The sequence below is a fragment of the Ambystoma mexicanum genome, chromosome 10, assembly GCF_040938575.1.
Source record: "Ambystoma mexicanum isolate Mex_15411 chromosome 10, UKY_AmexF1_1, whole genome shotgun sequence".
In the NCBI taxonomy this organism is placed as follows: domain Eukaryota; kingdom Metazoa; phylum Chordata; class Amphibia; order Caudata; family Ambystomatidae; genus Ambystoma; species Ambystoma mexicanum.
Genome location: NC_090932.1, coordinates 1,446,841,342 through 1,446,865,838, shown reverse-complemented (window position 1 = coordinate 1,446,865,838; position 24,497 = coordinate 1,446,841,342). Strand labels below are relative to the sequence as shown.

Below are 24,497 nucleotides of genomic sequence, written 5' to 3'. Positions count from 1 at the left end.
TTTTGCAATCCTGCCCCCGTTACCACCGCCCCCCCAACTTTTAAACGTGTGTAATTTAGTGTATACATGAGAATGCAAGATCACTTTGATTTTCTGGGGTTTCTAAAAAACGAATAGATGGACAGTTTAATATTGATCGGTGCCCTGTCTCCCTGGGGCATGTGGCTACTCGAGTGCCACCCCCCAGCCAGCACCCCATTCCTGTATGTCGTATACCCCACTCGTGCCAGCAGCCACGCGCTTATTCTCTTCCATTGCCCCGTGTGCCAGCTGCGTGTGAGTAAGCCGTCTGCGGGCTGCGCATCCACGGGGCAGTGTAAATAACCCAAGTCAGACCGGGCGGAGTCATCCGTGTACTCACCGGCGTCCACTTGCCGTCCTCGGCGGCGTAGGCGAAGACTGCGGGCGCCGAGACCCGCCACGAACCCACGTCCATCTCCATGTCCTGAGGCCCCGACCTCTTCCTCTGCTCCTGGGCGGGGGGCTTCCAGAAAGGGAATACTGTCCCCCAGAAAGGTAAGATGTGTCCCTCGGGATGGCGGGGGGTACTTATGTGCAAAGCACAGATTCCTGGTGCGTTCCTGGATATTGCTATGAATGGGAGAGCAGATGCCAACCAAGTGAGATGTCTGCAGGATGATTGGAAAATAAATGCCAAGAGAGTGAGATGCCTTCCTGATGGCGAGAGAACAGGTCCCAGATCAGCGAGGGCATGGGCTAGAAGATCCTACCGCGGGCGAGTGTCCTCCTGGGTGGGAGAGCTCTTCCTCTTCCTAGAGGCTGGCGAGGGAGGGGTTAGACCCATGGGAGGTGGCATCTGTTTGCGGGGTGGGAGAAGTGGGGTCTTGGTGAAGGTGGGGAAGTAGATGGGAAGTGTAGAGGAGAAGAATACCTAACCTGGGAGCGGATTAGTTGTCCCCTTTTCCCACTTAATGTGGAGGGCGCTGTTTCTGAAAGAGCACAAAGCATGTGGGAGAGCGGAGCCAAAGTGCCCTATGCAGTCGCTGAAGGTGGGAGAGCAGATCCCCTGGGTATTCCTTGGGAGCGGAGAGAGCCTGGGAGAGCACAAAGCATGTGGAAGAGCGGAGCCAAGGTGCCCTATGCAGTCGTTGAAGGTGGGAGAGCAGATCTCCTGGGTGTTCCTTGGGAGCAGAGAGAGCCTGGGAGAGCACACATCATGTGGGAGAGCGGTGCCAAGGTGCCCTATGCAGTCCCTGAAGGTGGGAGAGCAGATCCCCTGGGTGTTCCTTGGGAGAGAGCCTGGGAGAGCACACAGCATGTGGGAGAGCGGTGCCAAGGTGCCCTATGCAGTCGCTGAAGGTGGGAGAGCAGATCCCCTAGGTGTTCCTTGGGAGACGAGAGAGCCTGGGAGAGCACACGGCATGTGGGAGAGTGGAGCCAAGGTGCCCTGTGCAGTCGCTGAAGGTGGGAGAGCAGATCCCCTGGGTGTTCCTTGGGAGAAGAGGGAGTCTGGGAGAGCACACACCATGTGGGAGAGCTGAGCCAAGGTGCCCTATGCAGTCGCTGAAGGTGGGAGAGCAGATCCCATGGGTGTTCCTTGGGAGCGGAGAGAGTCCGGGAGAGCACACGGCATGTGGGAGAGCGGAGCCAAGGTGCCTTATGCAGTCCCTGAAGGTGGGAGAGCAGATCTCCTAGGTGGTCCTTGGGAGACGAGAGAGCCTGGGAGAGCACACAGCATGTGGGAGAGTGGAGCCAAGGTGCCCTGTGCAATCGCTGAAGGTGGGAGAGCAGATCCCCTGGGTGTTCCTTGGGAGAGGAGAGCGCCTGGGAGAGCACACAGCATGTGGGAGAGCGGAGCCAATGTGCCCTATGCAGTCGCTGAAGGTGGGAGAGCAGATCCCCTGGGTGTTCCTTGGGAGAGGAGAGAGCCTGGGAGAGCACACAGCATGTGGGAGGGCGGTGACAAGGTGCCCTATGCAGTCGCTGAATGTGGGAGAGCAGATCCCCTGGGTGTTCCTTGGGAGAGGAAAGAGCCTGGGAGAGCACACAGCATGTGGGAGAACGGTGCCAAGGTGCCCTATGCAGTCGTTGAAGGTTGGAGAGCAGATTCCCTGGGTGTTCCTTGGGAGACGAGAGAGCCTGGGAGAGCACACAGCATGTGGGAGAGCGGAGCCAAGGTGCCCTATGCAGTCGCTGAAGGTGGGAGAGCAGATCCCCTGGGTGTTCCTTGGGAGACGAGAGAGCCTGTGAGAGCACACAGCATGTGGGAGAGCGGTGCCAAGGTGCCCTATGCAGTCGCTGAAGGCGGGAGAGCAGATCTCCTAGGTGGGCCTTGGGAGACGAGAGAGCCTGGGAGAGCACACAGCATGTGGGAGAGCGGAGCCAAGGTGCCCTATGCAGTCGCTGAAGGTGGGAGAGCAGATCCCCTGGGTGTTCCTTGGGAGAGGAGAGAGCCTGGGAGAGCACACAGCATGTGGGAGAGCGGTGCCAAGGTGCCCTATGCAGTCGCTGAAGGTGGGAGAGCAGATCCCCTGGGTGTTCCTTGGGAGAGAGCCTGGGAGAGCACAGCGCATGTGGGAGAGCGGAGCCAAGGTGCCCTATGCAGTCGTTGAAGGTTGGAGAGCAGATCTCCTGGGTGTTCCTTGGGAGCGGAGAGAGCCTGGGAGAGCACAGAGCATGTGGGAGAGCGGAGCCAATGTGCCCTATGCAGTCACTGAAGGTGGGAGAGCAGATCCCCTGGGTGTTCCTTGGGAGACGAGAGAGCCTGGGAGAGCACGCAGCATGTGGGGGAGCGGTGCCAAGGTGTCCTATGCAGTCGCTGAAGGTGGGAGAGCAGATCACCTAGGTGGTGCTTGGGAGACGAGAGAGCCTGGGAGAGCACACAGCATGTGGGAGAGCTGAGCCAAGGTGCCCTATGCAGTCGCTGAAGGTGGGAGCACAGATCCCCTGGGTGTTCCTTGGGAAAGGAGAGAGCCTGGGAGAGCACACAGCTTGTGGGAGAGCGGAGCCAAGGTGCCCTATGCAGTCGCTGAAGGTGGGAGAGCAGATCCCCTGGGTGTTCCTTGGGAGAAGAGAGCCTAGGAGAGCACACAGCATGTGGGAGAGCGGTGCCAAGGTGCCCTATGCAGTCGCTGAAGGTGGGAGAGCAGATCCCTGGGTGTTCCTTGGGAGAGGAGAGAGCCTGGGAGAGCACAGTTGTCCAGCAGCTCCGCTGCGTCTCCTCCGCACTGCGCCCCTCTTCAAGGAACCACCCCCCTCCTTTTTCCTCCTAGCTCAGGCCGTAAGTCCTGCGCGCGGACGCGGCCACGAGGTATGCCAGTGCTCACTTGTTCTGCACTTCGTGCAGGTGTGTGTTTTATCACTGCAGGGCAGCCGGTGTTTCCGAGGGAGGGGCAAGCGCGGGGAGGTGGAAATGGCTGAGGGGCTGTGACAGCAGCGGCATGTCCCGCCCGTGCCCAGCCTCACCCAGATGTAGGCATTGCCGTCCCCTCCATGACCTTTTCTCCCTCGGCTGGGGAACTCCCAGCACCCGCCTGTGACAGGCAGCCAGAAGGCGGGTGACTCGCCCGTGCGGCACTGAACTTGACTTTCCCCAGCCAGGGGCACCGCGTTTCTTTCCGTCAGGCGGAGGGAGGGAGGCATGGAGGGGCCGGGAGGAAAAGGCTAAAGACAGAGGAAATAAGACGGAAGAGGGCAGGGGGAAAGGGTGGCAGTGAGGTGGTGAAACCAGGGAGGGGAAAGGAGGGAAACATAACTGAGAGCGAGAGAGAAAAATGGAGCCGGAAAGGAAGGGTGCCCATTATAAAGGAGCAAGATGAAAGGGTACAAGAAGAGGAAACGATGAGAAGGGGGCGTGGTGGGGGGAAATCGAAGTAGAAACACGCAGACGGCATAGAGTTAGACCAAGAAAGCGGGGAGAGTGCAGAAGTAGCCCGAAAGCAGCAAGGGTAGAAGCACTAGGTCAGGAAGTGGCGCCCCAATGTAGGGCTGGTTAGACGGGATGTGGGGGGGCACGTGGGAGGAGGTTAATAGAGGAAATGGCGGTGGAGAAAGGAAGAAGGCGAAAGGAAGAGAGAAAGGGAAGGACCCAATGAGAAAACGAAGGGGCGAGAACAGGAACTACAGGGGTGAAGGTCTGACAAGGAGTAGATTATCATCGGGGAAAGAGAAACAGAGGAGGCGTAGAGTAAGAGAGAGAAAGAGAGAGAACGGGAAAAGAAAGTATTAAGAAGATAGAGATGCAAAGAAAGAGAAAGACGCAAGGCAGGAAGGGGAGAAAGAGAGAGAAGGAAGAGCAAGAAGGCGGGGAACTACGAGAGACACTAACAACACAAGGGAAGAGATGGAACGATAGAGAGGGAAGAAAACGCGCAGGGGGTGAATGGACGCGCAGAGAGACATGGAAGGAAGACGCGGGGGCACAGTGAACGCTTGAGGAGGAAGGGGGGGAGGGGGCGAGGGAGCCGTGATGAGAAATGCACGGGCATGAAAGGAAGACGGGGAGAGAATCGGGGAGGCACAGAGAGAGTAGACCCGCAGAGATCTAGAGAGAAAGCGCATCAGAGACAGCGAGATAGAGAAAGACGGAAAGCCATACACACCGCACCCCACTTGTCTCAAGGCTACAGAATGGGCAGAGACGTGTACATGTGGCATTCATGTTGGCATTTCCTATTCCCGTTAAATGTGTAAAGTAAACACGAATGTTTACTTTACACATTCAGGCGCACCTGGCAACAGCACAGCGCGTCTTACCCGTTCCCAGAAGTCTTTAGGGGGCAGGGCCCTTGTGGTATCATTTCTGTTTCAACCAGGGCTTTAAGTGGGGTAAGAAATCGAGGGGGGGGCCTCATTTGAGGGCGTGGCTTGTGGGAGGCGTGGCCTAAAACGTACGCAAATCGTAAGGTATGCACACACATATATATGCATGTTATATATCTGTGTGCGTACCTTACTATGGTTTGTGTACTTTGCAAGCCATCTTTTCTAAACATAGAAATAAATATAGAAATATTTATTTCTATGTTTAGAAAAGATGGCTTGCAAAGTACACAAACCATAGTAAGGTACGCACACAGATATATAACATGCATATATATGTGTGTGTGCATACCTTACGGTTTGCCTACTTTTCAGGCCATTTTTTTTTAAACATTTCGGTTTTATAAAAGATGGCTTTGAAAGTACACAATTCAAGCCATCTTTTATAAAACTTTGACTACGGACAAAATTGTCCTTCGGCAAAGCTTTATAAAAGATGGCTTGAATTGTGTACTTTTCAAGCCATCTTTCATAAAGCTCGAAAAATGTCGAGGAATCCCCAGGTTCGCCGAGGGTTAAAGACGCCTCGGCGACCTGGGGAAACAAAGGGACAGTAACTGCCTCTGGTGACCCCTCGCGCGAGAGGTCAACAGAGGCAGTTACTATGACTTACAGAAGTGGCAGCCAGGCACAGCATCGCTGTGGTTGGCTGCCACTTCTGTCAGATGCCTGACTTCATGGCAGGCGCATCTCCCGTCGCGGCGGCAGCCGCGACGGGATAATGCATCCCGCCAATGTTGCGTGCAGTGGTAGGGGGGGCCCCGGCAGGGCCCCGGCTCAGTCCCACTTTTTGGAGACTGCCGGGGCCCGGCCCCGGCAGGACCCGGCCCACTTAAAGCCCTGGTTTCAACACAGGTGTGGCTGTAGCTTTACGTAGAATAGTAAAAAGGATAAGACGTTCCACAACGTCCTCAGTAAAACGACTGATTAGACGGGAGGGCTGGAGGTTTTTTCTTTTCTCCCCACTTGGACATTATATAAACAAAAATATGTGCGGTGTGCAAGCTGTGTGTTTCGTGAAGCCAGTGAAGAAGGTGCTGCTGCTTTTTCTCTCTGTTGTTCCACAGAGCCTTGGACAACATTATAGGCCGCTTTCTGTTGCTGCAGTGGGAAGAGCTTCAACCTTCAAAAACACAGCGCATGCGCGGAGCGCAGTGCAGTGTGCAAGCGGTGTGTTTTGTGAAGCCAGTGAAGGAAGTGCTGCTGCTTTTGCTCTCTGTTGTTCCACAGAGCCTCGGACAACGTTATAGTCTGCTTTCTGTTGCTGCAGTGGGAAGAGCTTCAACCTTCAAAAAACGCAGCGCATGCGCGGAGCGCAGCGCAATCTGCAAGCTGTGGGTTTTGTGAAGCCAGTGAAGGAGGTGCTGCTGCTTTTGCTCTTTGTTGTTCCACAGAGCCTTGGACAACATGATAGTCCGCTTTCTGTTGCTGCAGTGGGAAGAGCTTCACCCTTCAAAAATATTGCGCACGCGCGGAGCGCAGCGTGTTGTGGAAGCTGTGTGTTTCGTGAAGCCAGTGAAGGAGGTGTTGCTGCTTTTGCTCTCTGTTTTTCCACGGAGCCTCGGACAACATTATAGCCCGCTTTCTGTTGCTGCAGTGGGCAGAGCTTCACCCTTCAAAAACACAGCACATGCGCAGAGCGCAGCACTGTGTGCAAGCTGTGTGTTTTGTGTTTGCTAGTTGCGCAGTTGCTGAAGTTCGTGACACAACACTTTGCTGGTGATCACATTTGAAGAAACCATTCATTTTATTTGGTCTAGCCCATTCAGGCTGTTTAATAGTTATTCCAATTGGACCAGTGAACCTAGCACCAAGAACAGCGACAACCGTGCTCTCGTGCTTGTTACCTGCAGAGATTATCTCTTTGAGCAAAGCGACCTGAATAGGAGAGCCGAGTTGTTTGCCAGGATTGTGTGCTGGCTAGGACTGGTTGGTTCTGTTGCCCTCTTGTAGGTTGACTCTTAATTGAAACACCCTGCGTAAAACCATCTGTATGCCTGGTGACTGCAGAGATTTTCTCTTTGAGCCACGCGTACGCTCTTTGAGGGCGAGATTGTCAACTTGGACTTAGGGCTGGAACTAACTCTTGGGCGGGTGCTTGGCAGTGTTTCGCCTGACACTGCGGACAAGTAGCGTTCTGTGACTGGACACGGGGAGCTGCTTGACTGATATAGGGCTCTCATTTCCAAGACTGGCACCAACAGTAATATCTATATCAGACTAGATTGTGATACTTCAGTACAGGTCTCAGGCCAGTATCCAGGGCCCAGCGTGGATATATGCTATTTGCTCTTGGACGCCGTGGATGAATTGATGCCTTTTTATTGCACACAGAACTAATAATCACCGCAATCTGATTTTAGAGACTGGATTAGAATATTTTTGAATTTTTTTTTATTGATGTCTGATACGAATAGGCTGATGTTTTAAGTAGTTTTAATAAGTTATTTTTATTACTGCTTTTACAATTGAATTAAGGTGTATGTGAATGTACATGGAACTGTTTTGTAAAATATATGTGAAGTGCTAAAGTACGTAGTTGATAGCCTTTGTGTTGCTAAGCATTGTGTATTTAGAATTTTTTAGTGCCCTAGTAGAAGTGTCACGTGAGAGGTTGATTGAGTGTGCAAGGTTTTATAAGCTTACTTGCAATCTGGTATTTTGATTCTTGTAATACATAATAATATTTAACAGTACCTATGCCGGGTAAAGCTTATACCAGAGCTAAGGCGACTGCAACAAGGGGTAAAAAACCCTATGGAGCCCATACTCGCAGTAATAAGGGAGTCAATATTTCCAGTACTGACAGGTCTTCACTGGATAAAGAGGCCCCTGGGGTCAAAAAAGACCATTAGACGCATTTTTTCCTGCAAAACTTCCTTTGGTGATGATACCTACTGTACCACTAACTGATACAGAGTTGCAGGTTGATGGTAGCACCTCGGCGCTTGATTTGGATAATGATTCATTGTTACAACTATGCTATGTGCTACAGAGTAGCGCATCGCAGCAGGCACCAGTGTTTGAATCGAGGGAGTTATATCCTGAGGTGGTCGTGGTTGAGGTTGAGCAGAGCAAAACAGTGGGAGTGCATCAAGCGCGGGCACTTTAAGTACTAGACGTGCCCCAGCCAGCGATAATTGATCAAGTAATTACACATGCACCCCCTGATGTGCAGGAGCGTCTGGAAGGGATTGTCCCCCAGGAGGGACGGGCCCCTCTGCAGGCGGTCTCTGTGCCTCATGATTCACAGAGATTATCTGCTAGTCTTAATTTATTATATGAAACTGGGACTAACTTTGAGAATGTCAATTCTAGCATTCACAATAGCTCCACTGAATCTCGGAGCACTAATATTCTACAATTTGCAGTTAAAATACTGCTTAAATTGTGCGGGGCAATGCATGAGGATGTAAAAAAACAGGGTGAAGCTATACATACAATGAATGAACTTTTGACAAGTCAAAATGACAGGGGACCTCGTCCTCCTTTAAATAAGGATAAGGTAAAACAGGGAGAAGTGAATCAGAGGAATACTCTCCCCTCTTTGATGGGAGAGATTACACTGAAGGCGCCCACAGTGGGGCCGAATGGGAATAGCTTGGTAGCCCCTATTCCAGCTGCCGTGGACGTGGAGACAGTGGATGCCACTTCCACTTATCCCTCCAGGAAACAGAGACGAGTGGCCAAGAGATTGCAACAAAACAATCATAAAATTAAAAGTAATACGGACCCCACGGAAGAAAGTGTTATTGCAGTTGATAGCCAACCATTAAATTCCACCTTGCGTAATGAGAAAAATTTGCTATCTAAAAAGCAACGCAAGAGAGCAGCCCGCAGAAAGCGGAGGTCCGCTCAAAAGGTGAGGACGTTGACTAGTTGGCTGGCTGGGGAGGGAGCAAGAAATGGGCAGATTCCCTCTGTGGAAGCTCCGACAGCAGACAAGACACAGTTCTGCCGGTGTAGGTGAAGGATAAAGTGTTGATCACCCCTTTGGTCCAGAGGGACCAACCATCCTTCCTGTCACCATCCGTCCAGGCTCTCTCACCGATGGATATAAAAAAAATTACCATTACTGCAATCAAACCGGGCCTCGAAAAAAGGGCTACTTGAATTGCCCCGTTTTGTTGGACTTGTTTAAAAAAATCCCCTCACTGAGAATGCTCAATTCAGGGGATTTAGAGGAGTTTGTTGAACCACTGAGGAATAAGTCCTCGAGGATGTCCAGGTTGCACTGTCATTTGCCAGAGACCGCTGCATTGATACGTGCAAGTTATCAGTCTTTTATCCATCTGAGTTACAAGTTGGATAGTCCGGAGGTGGTGAAATTGGGAGCTGACAAAGCCTGGGGCTGTAATTGTGCTCAGGTTGTCACACAGGCTGAACGGATAATCAGCACGAGTAAGCCGGAGGATCACCTGGAGGATGCCTTGGGCTGGCAATGGTTACATCGGAAGATTGCCCAGAAGTGTTCCAGAAAATGAAATTTAACGACTGAGTTGGAACACCAGGGGTTTTTCTCATTGGATTCAACCAGGGGGGTCAAGAGATTGTCTGACCGCATGTGATTTCTTTGCGTTACAAGAAACTTGGGTTACCTTTGACTTTCTGCTGGGTCGATACACAATATTTCAAACACCAGCTCTAAAGGGGGACCGGGGTCGACCGTCGGGTGGATTTATGATTGGTATCAAACACAATTTTGAACCCAAAGCTGTTTTGCTGGGCACACCTGGTGGTAATCTGTTGGCAGCAGAAATGGTCATCTCTGCAGAAGGATCACAGGCCAAGAGACTTCTAATACTGAACGTATACGATCCCCCCTCTCGGGACACTACAGAAGGGCTCTTGGAGCTTCTAGATACCCCATCAGACAAACTGGTCCTCATTTGTGGGGACTGGAATGCCAGATGTGTACACCGGGAAAGGGCGGGTTCATATGCTAACGTTGCTGAATGTAGCATAATGGTCCAGAACCGAGCCACATGAAGAGGAAATATGTGGCTGGATTTCCTGGATGATTGGGGGCTTACTCGGCTCAACGGTCGCACTACTGGAGATCAGCCGGGAAACACCACTCAGAAAGCGGGTATTAAAAAGGCTACCCTTGATTATATGGCCGGTAACCATGGTATTCTAGAGCAGGTTTCTTCTTTGAAGATCATATCTAATGATTTTAGCGATCATTCGATCCTGGCATTGGATTTGGTTACCACTGACCCACACAAGAGAATTTTAATGTGTGGGGGCGTGGGGACCAATCATGCTGGTAACAGAATGAACTGGAGACGGAAAAAGATTCATAAGATAAATATGACATTGTTCCCTAGCGATCTGGTCGATAGATTGCATTTTAGGGAAATGGATACCTACTGTACCACTAACTGATACAGAGTTGCAGGTTGATGGTAGCACCTCGGCGCTTGATTTGGATAATGATTCATTGTTACAACTATGCTATGCGCTACAGAGTAGCGCATCGCAGCAGGCACCAGTGTTTGAATCGAGGGAGTTATATCCTGAGGTGGTCGTGGTTGAGGTTGAGCAGAGCAAAACAGTGGGAGTGCATCAAGCGCGGGCACTTTAAGTACTAGACGTGCCCCAGCCAGCGATAATTGATCAAGTAATTACACATGCACCCCCTGATGTGCAGGAGCGTCTGGAAGGGATTGTCCCCCAGGAGGGACGGGCCCCTCTGCAGGCGGTCTCTGTGCCTCATGATTCACAGAGATTATCTGCTAGTCTTAATTTATTATATGAAACTGGGACTAACTTTGAGAATGTCAATTCTAGCATTCACAATAGCTCCACTGAATCTCGGAGCACTAATATTCTACAATTTGCAGTTAAAATACTGCTTAAATTGTGCGGGGCAATGCATGAGGATGTAAAAAAACAGGGTGAAGCTATACATACAATGAATGAACTTTTGACAAGTCAAAATGACAGGGGACCTCGTCCTCCTTTAAATAAGGATAAGGTAAAACAGGGAGAAGTGAATCAGAGGAATACTCTCCCCTCTTTGATGGGAGAGATTACACTGAAGGCGCCCACAGTGGGGCCGAATGGGAATAGCTTGGTAGCCCCTATTCCAGCTGCCGTGGACGTGGAGACAGTGGATGCCACTTCCACTTATCCCTCCAGGAAACAGAGACGAGTGGCCAAGAGATTGCAACAAAACAATCATAAAATTAAAAGTAATACGGACCCCACGGAAGAAAGTGTTATTGCAGTTGATAGCCAACCATTAAATTCCACCTTGCGTAATGAGAAAAATTTGCTATCTAAAAAGCAACGCAAGAGAGCAGCCCGCAGAAAGCGGAGGTCCGCTCAAAAGGTGAGGACGTTGACTAGTTGGCTGGCTGGGGAGGGAGCAAGAAATGGGCAGATTCCCTCTGTGGAAGCTCCGACAGCAGACAAGACACAGTTCTGCCGGTGTAGGTGAAGGATAAAGTGTTGATCACCCCTTTGGTCCAGAGGGACCAACCATCCTTCCTGTCACCATCCGTCCAGGCTCTCTCACCGATGGATATAAAAAAAATTACCATTACTGCAATCAAACCGGGCCTCGAAAAAAGGGCTACTTGAATTGCCCCGTTTTGTTGGACTTGTTTAAAAAAATCCCCTCACTGAGAATGCTCAATTCAGGGGATTTAGAGGAGTTTGTTGAACCACTGAGGAATAAGTCCTCGAGGATGTCCAGGTTGCACTGTCATTTGCCAGAGACCGCTGCATTGATACGTGCAAGTTATCAGTCTTTTATCCATCTGAGTTACAAGTTGGATAGTCCGGAGGTGGTGAAATTGGGAGCTGACAAAGCCTGGGGCTGTAATTGTGCTCAGGTTGTCACACAGGCTGAACGGATAATCAGCACGAGTAAGCCGGAGGATCACCTGGAGGATGCCTTGGGCTGGCAATGGTTACATCGGAAGATTGCCCAGAAGTGTTCCAGAAAATGAAATTTAACGACTGAGTTGGAACACCAGGGGTTTTTCTCATTGGATTCAACCAGGGGGGTCAAGAGATTGTCTGACCGCATGTGATTTCTTTGCGTTACAAGAAACTTGGGTTACCTTTGACTTTCTGCTGGGTCGATACACAATATTTCAAACACCAGCTCTAAAGGGGGACCGGGGTCGACCGTCGGGTGGATTTATGATTGGTATCAAACACAATTTTGAACCCAAAGCTGTTGTGCTGGGCACACCTGGTGGTAATCTGTTGGCAGCAGAAATGGTCATCTCTGCAGAAGGATCACAGGCCAAGAGACTTCTAATACTGAACGTATACGATCCCCCCTCTCGGGACACTACAGAAGGGCTCTTGGAGCTTCTAGATACCCCATCAGACAAACTGGTCCTCATTTGTGGGGACTGGAATGCCAGATGTGTACACCGGGAAAGGGCGGGTTCATATGCTAACGTTGCTGAATGTAGCATAATGGTCCAGAACCGAGCCACATGAAGAGGAAATATGTGGCTGGATTTCCTGGATGATTGGGGGCTTACTCGGCTCAACGGTCGCACTACTGGAGATCAGCCGGGAAACACCACTCAGAAAGCGGGTATTAAAAAGGCTACCCTTGATTATATGGCCGGTAACCATGGTATTCTAGAGCAGGTTTCTTCTTTGAAGATCATATCTAATGATTTTAGCGATCATTCGATCCTGGCATTGGATTTGGTTACCACTGACCCACACAAGAGAATTTTAATGTGTGGGGGCGTGGGGACCAATCATGCTGGTAACAGAATGAACTGGAGACGGAAAAAGATTCATAAGATAAATATGACATTGTTCCCTAGCGATCTGGTCGATAGACTGCATTTTAGGGAAATGGATACCTACTGTACCACTAACTGATACAGAGTTGCAGGTTGATGGTAGCACCTCGGCGCTTGATTTGGATAATGATTCATTGTTACAACTATGCTATGCGCTACAGAGTAGCGCATCGCAGCAGGCACCAGTGTTTGAATCGAGGGAGTTATATCCTGAGGTGGTCGTGGTTGAGGTTGAGCAGAGCAAAACAGTGGGAGTGCATCAAGCGCGGGCACTTTAAGTACTAGACGTGCCCCAGCCAGCGATAATTGATCAAGTAATTACACATGCACCCCCTGATGTGCAGGAGCGTCTGGAAGGGATTGTCCCCCAGGAGGGACGGGCCCCTCTGCAGGCGGTCTCTGTGCCTCATGATTCACAGAGATTATCTGCTAGTCTTAATTTATTATATGAAACTGGGACTAACTTTGAGAATGTCAATTCTAGCATTCACAATAGCTCCACTGAATCTCGGAGCACTAATATTCTACAATTTGCAGTTAAAATACTGCTTAAATTGTGCGGGGCAATGCATGAGGATGTAAAAAAACAGGGTGAAGCTATACATACAATGAATGAACTTTTGACAAGTCAAAATGACAGGGGACCTCGTCCTCCTTTAAATAAGGATAAGGTAAAACAGGGAGAAGTGAATCAGAGGAATACTCTCCCCTCTTTGATGGGAGAGATTACACTGAAGGCGCCCACAGTGGGGCCGAATGGGAATAGCTTGGTAGCCCCTATTCCAGCTGCCGTGGACGTGGAGACAGTGGATGCCACTTCCACTTATCCCTCCAGGAAACAGAGACGAGTGGCCAAGAGATTGCAACAAAACAATCATAAAATTAAAAGTAATACGGACCCCACGGAAGAAAGTGTTATTGCAGTTGATAGCCAACCATTAAATTCCACCTTGCGTAATGAGAAAAATTTGCTATCTAAAAAGCAACGCAAGAGAGCAGCCCGCAGAAAGCGGAGGTCCGCTCAAAAGGTGAGGACGTTGACTAGTTGGCTGGCTGGGGAGGGAGCAAGAAATGGGCAGATTCCCTCTGTGGAAGCTCCGACAGCAGACAAGACACAGTTCTGCCGGTGTAGGTGAAGGATAAAGTGTTGATCACCCCTTTGGTCCAGAGGGACCAACCATCCTTCCTGTCACCATCCGTCCAGGCTCTCTCACCGATGGATATAAAAAAAATTACCATTACTGCAATCAAACCGGGCCTCGAAAAAAGGGCTACTTGAATTGCCCCGTTTTGTTGGACTTGTTTAAAAAAATCCCCTCACTGAGAATGCTCAATTCAGGGGATTTAGAGGAGTTTGTTGAACCACTGAGGAATAAGTCCTCGAGGATGTCCAGGTTGCACTGTCATTTGCCAGAGACCGCTGCATTGATACGTGCAAGTTATCAGTCTTTTATCCATCTGAGTTACAAGTTGGATAGTCCGGAGGTGGTGAAATTGGGAGCTGACAAAGCCTGGGGCTGTAATTGTGCTCAGGTTGTCACACAGGCTGAACGGATAATCAGCACGAGTAAGCCGGAGGATCACCTGGAGGATGCCTTGGGCTGGCAATGGTTACATCGGAAGATTGCCCAGAAGTGTTCCAGAAAATGAAATTTAACGACTGAGTTGGAACACCAGGGGTTTTTCTCATTGGATTCAACCAGGGGGGTCAAGAGATTGTCTGACCGCATGTGATTTCTTTGCGTTACAAGAAACTTGGGTTACCTTTGACTTTCTGCTGGGTCGATACACAATATTTCAAACACCAGCTCTAAAGGGGGACCGGGGTCGACCGTCGGGTGGATTTATGATTGGTATCAAACACAATTTTGAACCCAAAGCTGTTGTGCTGGGCACACCTGGTGGTAATCTGTTGGCAGCAGAAATGGTCATCTCTGCAGAAGGATCACAGGCCAAGAGACTTCTAATACTGAACGTATACGATCCCCCCTCTCGGGACACTACAGAAGGGCTCTTGGAGCTTCTAGATACCCCATCAGACAAACTGGTCCTCATTTGTGGGGACTGGAATGCCAGATGTGTACACCGGGAAAGGGCGGGTTCATATGCTAACGTTGCTGAACGTAGCATAATGGTCCAGAACCGAGCCACATGAAGAGGAAATATGTGGCTGGATTTCCTGGATGATTGGGGGCTTACTCTGCTCAACGGTCGCACTACTGGAGATCAGCCGGGAAACACCACTCGGAAAGCGGGTATTAAAAAGGCTACCCTTGATTATATGGCCGGTAACCATGGTATTCTAGAGCAGGTTTCTTCTTTGAAGATCATATCTAATGATTTTAGCGATCATTCGATCCTGGCATTGGATTTGGTTACCACTGACCCACACAAGAGAATTTTAATGTGTGGGGGCGTGGGGACCAATCATGCTGGTAACAGAATGAACTGGAGACGGAAAAAGATTCATAAGATAAATATGACATTGTTCCCTAGCGATCTGGTCGATAGACTGCATTTTAGGGAAATGGATCCCAGTGTCTTAAGTGGCACTACAAATCGAGCCGGGGCTCACCGAGGGGGCGTGGCCTAACAATGGGGGTCTTGATGGCCCGTTAGGCCACGCCCCCTTGACGAGCCCCAGCTCAATGGGCTACTGGCACCCCTGCCAGGCATCCTTTTGTAGAGATTAGCACCCTCTCCCCTATGCGGGAGAGGGTGCTGATCTCTGCATTTATTTTGCATATGCTTGCCTGGCAGGGGACAGCGCCTCGCCTATTCAGCCTTAATGGTGGTGCTGCCCCTCGCCAGCTGGGGAGGGGGAGCGTCACCATTAAGGCTGAAAGGGTGAGGCCACTGGAAGCAGAGGCCTTTTTCCTAAAGACTGAAACTCCCACGAATTTGCGGGAGCTCCAGTATTTAGAAAGCAAGGCCTCTGCTTCCAGCGGCCTCACGTTTTCTCCATAATGGTGGCGCCAGCCCACGTGCATCACTTGATTAAAGGGATGCCTTGCAGGTGCGGCGCCACCATTATGGCTGAAAGGCATTTTTTCTGAAGCCTGAAGCTCTCGCACAAGAGCAAGAGCTTCAGGCTGTAGAAAAAAATGAATTTTCATGTAGTGGCCAGAGCTGCCAGGGGAGATTAGTGGGCCCCGGCAGGGCCCCGCCTCAAAACGAAATTTCGGAGCCTGCTGGGGACCAGCCCCGGCAGGCCTCGGCCCACTTAAAGCCCTGATGGATCCTGATGCCATTGAGCAGTGGATCCGTAAATTGACTTATGCAATTGGCAATACCATAATTCCTGCATTGGCCTTTGGGAGTATTAGATATAAGAAAGCTTTCGATATTAACATCCGAGATGCCAAACGTAAAATGCGTCGGAGCATCAGTGACATTACTGCCCAGGGTCACTGCAGGAACATTGGCTATGAAATTCAATGGAAAAGTAAACAAATTAAGACCACATATAGGACTTGGCTAAAGCACTACCGTATGACTCTGAGACGAACGGCTTGGCAACAGTTTGTCTAAGGAAAGTAGTGAAGTATAGAGGTCATTGGCCTTAGCCAAGGGGGATAGGAGGGTTAACATACTTAATCCTATTCCCGGAGCATTATGGGTTGACCATCTGGAGGATAAGTTCTTTAATACGGTGACTCCCATATTTCAGCCTGACTCAAAAGGACCCTGTTTAGTCCCATTAAGTCATAGGATATTGGTGGGAGCCATTCTAAAACTGAAGGGATCTAGAGCACCTGGGCCGAATGGATTGGCCAATATGGTGCTCAAAGATGACCCAGAACATTGGGCACACATTCTATTAATTTTGTTTAGCAGAGTTTGCAGAACCAAGACAATTCCATCGTCCTGGCAGCAGTCTGTCCTTCCCCTTGTCTATAAAATGGGAGATCGAGCCAAAACACACAATTATCGATTACTATCGATGTTGGACTGCACGGGTAAGATATTTACATCACTGGTTCTTAAAGAACTGCAAAAATGGGTGGTTAAAAATAATATTCTTCACCCAGCTCAGACAGGCTTCTGCCCAGGTTCTGGAACAACCCATAACAGATCATTTAATACAGACTACTCAGAGTCCCAGGGACGTGAGCCTGTAAATCGCTTTTGTAGATTTTAAGAGTGCATTTGACCAGGTCGATCAGCATATTTTATGGAACAAACTGTGGGCTTTAAATTGCCCTAAGTGGATCATCCATGTTCTTTGGCTGCTACACAGCAATAATTATGCAAGAGTTCGCCTGGATCATGGAGGGAATGTCACTAACCCCATACTTTTCAACAAAGGGGTGAAACAGGGCTGTGTCGCTGCACCCACGATATATAATCTGTATACAGCTGATCTGTTGCAACGTATGTTGGGAGTGGTGAACTGCCCACCTAGGATTGGCAACTTATCTATTGCGGGAATGCTGTACACAGACATTTTAGTTCTTTTCGACTGTATGTACAAAGATACAGGGGTGATTATGTTGCTATAGGGGGCTATAGGGGAGATTATGTCGCCATTAGAAATAAAAAACCCGTAGAACAAAACAATTAATCTTACAGGCGCGCAAGTATGCTGGAGAACATGCTGGGTTCTCTTTGGCTGGTATTCGATTGTTATATAAGCAATGTTTTGTCCCTGCAATGCTCTATGGTTTGGATGCTCTGGCCATGCAAGACTTCTCATGGCTGGATGTGCTAGAGGGCCTTTTTTGGCGTTCATTATTGTGTATGGTACCTTCTTGCTCCATGGAATATTTGAGATTAGAGCTTGGTCTAATATCATTAGGGGGTATGGCGAGGCGGGCTAGAGGGTGTTTCTACCTTAAAGCATGCTCTAAACCATCCTGGGCACTTTTGGAAACAGTGGGTCATAATATGGCTAGTCAAAGGGTTTTTTTGGGTAGAAATTATCAAGAGCTGAATGAAGATCTCTTTAAAGATATCGGTTGGACCTATAAACCTACTGTGGCAACATTACCTAAACGGTATATCCACCTGAGGAAAGCCTTCAGAAAAATATTTGACAGATGGGATTGGTGTAACAATTATATCCATCTAGCCAAACTGAAAGGATATGAGGAAGTATCCCATGTGGTACATCGCTACTGTAAAGTCCAACCATATCTACTACTCAGTCCGGATCCGGCATTAAGGACATTTATCCTGAAATTACAAACTAATCAACTTCCCTTACGTACAATAACAGGCTCTCGCCTGGGTTTGGGAGCTGAGGAATCATATTGTCGTATCTGTACACTTAAAAAGCAAATGGAATCAGCTAGACACGTACTCACTCAGTGTATTAAAATGGGCGACATTTATATGAATAATTATGGCCCTTTTGTGAATAACTACGAAAGTATACTCAGTGAAGCTTTCTGGGATACTTGTTTGAATCCGGAATCACTATCTTTACAAATTACACTGTGTCGAGTATGGAGACAAGTGTCAACCAACCTCATATAGGCTCTATTATATTGTTTTGAATTGTGTACAGATATAATGGTATTGCATAAACTGGTTAAATATGTTTGACATTGATTAGAGCCTATTGTGTGTTGTGCAAGAAGTTGATATGAGAGGCGACGGGTGAACTGTGTATTGGGACCCCATAGTGGGGAACCGGTCTGAATGGAAATGCAGTAGTATTTGGTGAGTTTGGCGTTTTAGAGATTTTAGGTCACATACTGTTTAGTTATAGGGTGGTCAGAATTTATCAACTATGATGGGACATAATTATTATCATGCTTAGTATTATTATCAACTTTTCTATCATTTTATATGGATCAGTATTAATACTACTATGTGTGGTGATTGTTTGATCAATTAAGTAATTTTGATGTAGGTGATATATGATAAGTGTGATACATCTGATATGTGATATGATAATGATTTCTGAATTGTAAATTGTCTATTTGTGTAAAGTTCTTAATTGAACTAATCACAATAAAGATTATATATATATATATATATATATATATATATATATATATATATATATATATATATTACACGGCCACGGTAGTTATGGTTAAGTTGCTGTTTCCATAGGAAGAGCACTTTTTGGGGGGCTTATAACTCAGCTCTCCCTGGACGAATCCTCACCAAACTTTCCAGAAAAAAAGTATACGGGGCCACTCTGAATTTTTTTGCAAAGTTTGGTGTTGTTTGGTGCAGGGGGAGAAAAGTTATAGGGGGGTCCCAAAACATCTTTTTTTCCCATAAACTGAATGGGGGAAAAACTTTGCGCACGCCTACAGTTCAAACCGTTGGATGGATTTTGACCAAATTTGCGGCAGGGACTTGGTCCCGAAAGCGTGCTTCTGTAAATTTGGTGCCAATCCGTCCACTAGTTTCCTTTAAAACGACTAAAGAATATGTCTAAAAAAAAGAGTGATATCTATGTCCGCTCCGCGGTCACACTTCCCTGTTCTCTCCGCGGACAATATACGATTGGCCAGGAGGATGGTGTCATGACCGCGTACACGCAACGTCTTCAACGATTGGCTGCAGAGAGCCGTGATGTGCGTCAGAATGTGCGGCTACGCCCGCCATCTTGGATCCAAAGACAGCACAGTCGCCACCAGAGGCGAAATGCTGTTTCGGACGTTGTTTTGCTCTCCTACAGTGCTTGGGGAGGTTCACAGAGTAAGAGATGGGTTAAATAGTGTTCTTGTTTGGGCGGCAGTTGTTAATGATATATTCGCCACCTGAAATGCTGGTTCGGGAACTACTTTGATGTCCTACAGTGCTTGGGAAGGTTCAGCGATTATGAGATGTCTGCAAAAATGTACTTGTTTGGGCGGCAGGTGTCAATGATATATTGTCTATGCCCACCTTGTTCGTGATGTTTGTACGTGCAGAAAATGAGTGGACTCATAAGGGTAGTTTCTGTCTGTGGTGTGTACAGGCACCTTGAGACTGTTGTAAGGACACGCATGGTGTTAGCGACCATTGCATTTGAGTAAATGTTGTTATTATATTATTTTTGCCTATGGGTGTGCCACTGAATAGGACAGCGCCATGTGTGTGACATGCTGCAGAGGTTGTGGCCCGGGCCTTGAGTCTTGGATGCATGGCCGTAGGCCATAGTCCGAAGGCCATATTTCCAAGACTGTAGGCCCAGGCCACACCCACCGCAGCATGTCACACCCACGCATACACCTGTTCTATTGATTGTCGATTAGATGATTGTGGGGAGTGTGTACAGTCTTGGGTGCATGGATGAAGGCCATGCACCCAAGCACTAAGTTATAAGCACTGGAGGTATCAGCCACAGCACAACCACATACTGTAAAATCTATGAACATACAGCTAGGAGTCTAGGCTCTGGCCAGAACAAGTGAGGCATACCGCACCTATGGATACACCCGTACTTACACACATCACTCAGGTGGTTGTGGGCAGGATGCAGACTTTTGGATGCATGGCTGCAGGCCGTAGCCCGTACGCCTTACTCGTAAAACTCTAGGCCCTGCCCAAATTCAGCACATCACATTACAGGAATGCATTCACCCATACTATACTTTAGTATTCTGATGGTTTCGGGGAGGGTGTACAGTCTTGGGTGCATGCCCAAAGGCTATGCACCCAGAAATGACCTTATAAGCAGTGCTGTTATAAGCCAATGTACACCCTTAAGGTGAAATATGTATGGAGAAATATAGAAATCCGTAGGTCCTGCCCACAACCACTGCAGCATATCACACAGGCACGTTAGTGGCTGTGGTGTTATGGTGAAGCTGCTGTTTCCATAGGACGAGCACTTTTTGGGTGCTTTACAACTGCGTTCCCCTTGGACGATTCCTCACCAAATTTTCCAAACAAAACATTTCAGACCCTTTACATTTCTTTGGAACGTTTGGTGATGTTTAGTTCAGGTGGAGGGGAAATTATAAGGGCAGGGAGTTTCTCAAAACGTCTCTTTTCCCCTTACACTGAATGGGGAAAAATGTGTGCCCACGAACATGTGCCACTTTCTATGATTGGTTGTGCAACAGCGTCAAGTACGTCAACTTTGTACAGTCCCACTGCTATCTTTAAATAATGTTTTGGTGTACGCGGACATCGCCAGACCCACATACAAAACTAGACAGCATTGCACTGATCACACTTATGTAATAATACTTCAGAAGGTCACCATTGAGGGGGTTGGAATGGGATGTGGGAGCACAAAATGAAAAAGTGAAGTTTTCTTGTCTCCAAACTCATAGGCTTGATTGCAACTTTGTGTTCCCTGTACCACTACCAATTAGTGCGCATGGGTTGAAATGTTTTTGGAACAATATTGCCGTCAGACTGCCGTTCTAACTTTTGAAAACTAAGGCCACCATCTGCATTGTTTGCTGGAAACAGCAACTCTGGAGATGTATGCGAGTAGCGGTTCCCATAATTGAATTGCAGTATGTTGTTGCAAACTAGGAATTTTTGTGCCTTCTGCATGAAGGTCACATGAGTTGTTTTTTTGTTTGGATGCTCAATACACCCGCGCATCTGAGTGATTGTATAAGGAGCTTTTGTTTTTTGACCTTGAGCGAAACTGAAACCTTACAAGAAAATCAAGGAATGAAAGGGTCCAAAAAATGGCACTTGATAAGGTTATGTTTTAAAAAGTTTGTTGGGGACATGCAATATCAGTCCACGAAGATTCTCTGATGCAAATACATGGTGTCTGACTTGCAGTTACAGAATGGAGGCAGTACATATTATGTAAGTTTACTTTTGCCGACTCTCCAGTGCCCTTTATTTTTACATTAACGAAACTATAATTGTGCCAATATAAGTGACATTTTATGTTTCTACGCTGTTACATTTCTCCTCCAATATTGCCAAGTGCACAGGTTTCCCATTTGTAGGGTATGCGTGCGCTGCTCCTTCTTTAGCATTGCTATTTATTAGTTGCAACGTTATGTTTGTGCACATAGGTTTGTGCATCAGTTTGCACATTCTTGTGGTCTTCTTTGAAATCACGAGCCGTACTTTTCCTTACACTGTCCATTCATTTTGCTTTCCTAACTACACTATCTTCTTTCTGTGTCGTTGCTATTTTTTTTCTCTTACGGCGGATGCAGATTCTCGCCGTTTCAACACTATTTCCATAGTAACATATGGTCATTAGAAACATTTCACTAAAATGTCATGTTTGAACGCTTACAATGCTATATTACTTTGTCACTTTTTTGTGTCTTCTTGTAAAATATTTTTGGTACAGGTTGGTTATTGACACGTAATTTTTGTAACGTTTGCACCCTAGGTACATATTTCCGTATTGTCCGTGCCATGGCTTTCAGATGCCGAGTGAAGGCTTTTTCGGCCGTCAAATACAACTGCTTGTGAGCGGTTTCCTGTGCATAACAATTATGTGGGACGATACCCTAAGCCCGCTTTGTCCGTACGCTGAACTCGCTACTCGGAGCAACATAACATCATTTATGGTGCTGTAGGCTCAAGGTTACGACGCCTTCTTGAAAATCACTGTGGAAACAAAGCACCTGCTTTATCAAAGAACTCATAATCTTTGTATGCAAAAAAACCAACGTGTTCTACATCTTTACCTTTTGCAATGCCCCTCTTTCGACCATTGTTATCATTGCATTCACAATGGGATTACTCCAAACATCTCTGACAGTTTGTTGTTAAATAAACCTACTTTACAAATTCTAAAATGTTTACGTTTTCTTTAACAATCCACTCTATTATTTGCAAATGTAAGATATTAGGTTGTACGTTGCTGTATGTTTATTTACAGATTCTGCGTCACATCACGCATTTGTGTTTTTTGCCGACTACCATGGAAAGGGAAGAGGGACTATGTATGAAATAACCGCCTTCTATTTCTATGGTGGTCATCTTGAAAAAGGATTTTGTTTTGTAATCCGGCCCCACAAAGCGGCTCCGAATTCTATCAAGTAATCCTCCTTTTTAGTAGCACTCGTTACTGTGTTGAAAATGTACACTATTTCTGTCAAAGATTATTGTGTCTGTGTATTTTATTGACAAATATGCAGTACTTGGAGTGTATGTAATTTTTTAAAAAATACATTTATTTGCACTGTGAAAGGGCTCTATTAACGCAATGTTTACTTTGTGTACGGGTGGCTTTGCTTTTTGAAACGCCAGATAATAAGGCAATTTGCGAACGGCAATGAATAAAGAGCCAACCAATGGTAATATGGGTCGATAGATGGTCGGTAGATATTTGGCAACACATTTTGTGCGTTTCTTACTTGCAAGGAAGCAGCACTGTTTCTTGTGCTTCTTCATTATAGCAGTAACATTCAGTACATTCTTTTTTTATTCACAAGTCGCTATACATAAAATGACGTACTAAAAACCCGTAAAATTCACTTGAAAAAACTTTGTTAAGGGAACATTATGGTTAAGTTGGCCTACCAAAAACCTGTGCACTTTACTAACAAAACTTTTCAAACATGCTATTATGGTTCAAAGTAAAACGGAAAAACCCATGAAATTCGCCAGTTATAGTAGGCTAAGCAACCATAACTGCCCGCATCACTGTGCGCTGCTAACACTAACACCCAGGACATCAAAGATGACATCACAAATGTCATTGATGACATCACTGATGACATCACATGTGTGGCCCTTTCGTTTTTGCTCACTGCCACATCTAGGCCAGGCGGTTTTATTTACTAACAGTCAGAAACTTAACTCGCAAAAGGTATTACATTTATACATATTGCTATCCTGGTTGCTTAGCCTACCATAACTGGCGAATTTCAGGGGGTTTTCGGTTTTACTTTGAACCATAATGGCACGTTTGAAAGGTTTTGTTGGTAAAGTTCACAGGTTTTTGGTAGGGCAACTTAACCATAACGTTCCCTTAACAAAGTTTTTTCGAGTGAATATATGTATATATATCTATATATATAAAAAAAAGTCTGAAAAATGTAAAATATTCTCAAGACCTTCAATCTGAACTGGCTGGATAAACTAGAAGGCAAATTGGGTTAATGTTGGCTGGTCCCCCTACAGGGTCGTGAATAAGAACCAAAGCATTAGAATTAGGCCTGATTTCCATTAAGCCGATGGTAAATCAGAAAACGATTATGGCTATATATATGAGAATACAGCAGAGAGGCGAGCCATCCTGTATCTGTTTAATGAGGCAATGGCCCGTGGGCTGTACCTACCATTAACTAGATAAGCCACAGAGCTTATTTACAACAAGTTAGCGTTCCTGGTGACATAGACCTTTACAATCCCAGTTCACTTCTGGCGCTCAAGAGGAAAGTTCACGAGTGGGATTGGCATGGAAACTGGGCCTATTTGGATACAAAAAATAGTTTGAAGTAGTGTACCAGCATACTTACGATTTCATTTAAACCTGTTTGACACATGGGCCAGATTCTCAAAAAGTAGCACAAATGAAAGGAGTGCAGAGAATGCGCAGAAAGGTCATTTTATAAAGGCGACCTGAGCATTTCAGGAGGGGCTGGAGAGTGGCGCAACGATCAGCTGTCAAGCTAGGGCAGGCTCCAGCAACCACGTGGTTGCCTGGAACGTATTTCAGCCTATCTTGGTGAAAGGATCGAACAAAAAAAGCATTTCCAGCCCTGTTTGGGCGATGAAAATACAAGTGAGCCAGCCACAATTTAAACCATGGCTATCACACTTTAAACAAATCATGACAGGGTCAGAAATGACTCTGTCGTGATTTGCACTTTCCCCTGTGCCTGTTTCAATAGGTGCACGGGGATGACCCTCGTTTGTAATTTTGGGATGCGCTTTTAAATGCGCAGAAATGGCGCCTGATATGAACAAATGCACAAAGCGGTAAAAAAAGTAATCTGAATAAGCATATCCTAGATGCACTTGTGCAGATGCCCTTTGAGAATGGGCTGCTTCTTTTTGTGGCACACGCTTGCACCAAACACGTTTTGAGAATCTGGCCCTGTA

General features: G+C 47.3%; 1 protein-coding gene and 1 long non-coding RNA gene across 2 annotated transcripts in view; one reads left to right on the top strand and one right to left on the bottom strand.

Annotated features, from left to right (window-relative positions):
• The window catches only part of TMEM116 (transmembrane protein 116), a 378,731-nt gene extending 376,797 nt beyond the window's left edge, over positions 1-1,934 (bottom strand). Inside the window, exon 1 of the mRNA XM_069619504.1 lies at positions 362-1,934. Coding sequence (XP_069475605.1) covers positions 362-442 — 81 coding nt within the window. The 5' untranslated portion in view covers positions 443-1,934. The remainder of the gene's footprint in view (positions 1-361) is intronic.
• Positions 404-22,243, top strand: LOC138492392 (uncharacterized). Its single transcript, XR_011276195.1, has 2 exons — positions 404-516; positions 21,832-22,243. It is a non-coding gene; the product is annotated as an uncharacterized lncRNA (long non-coding RNA).
• Positions 22,244-24,497: the final 2,254 nt, after the last annotated feature.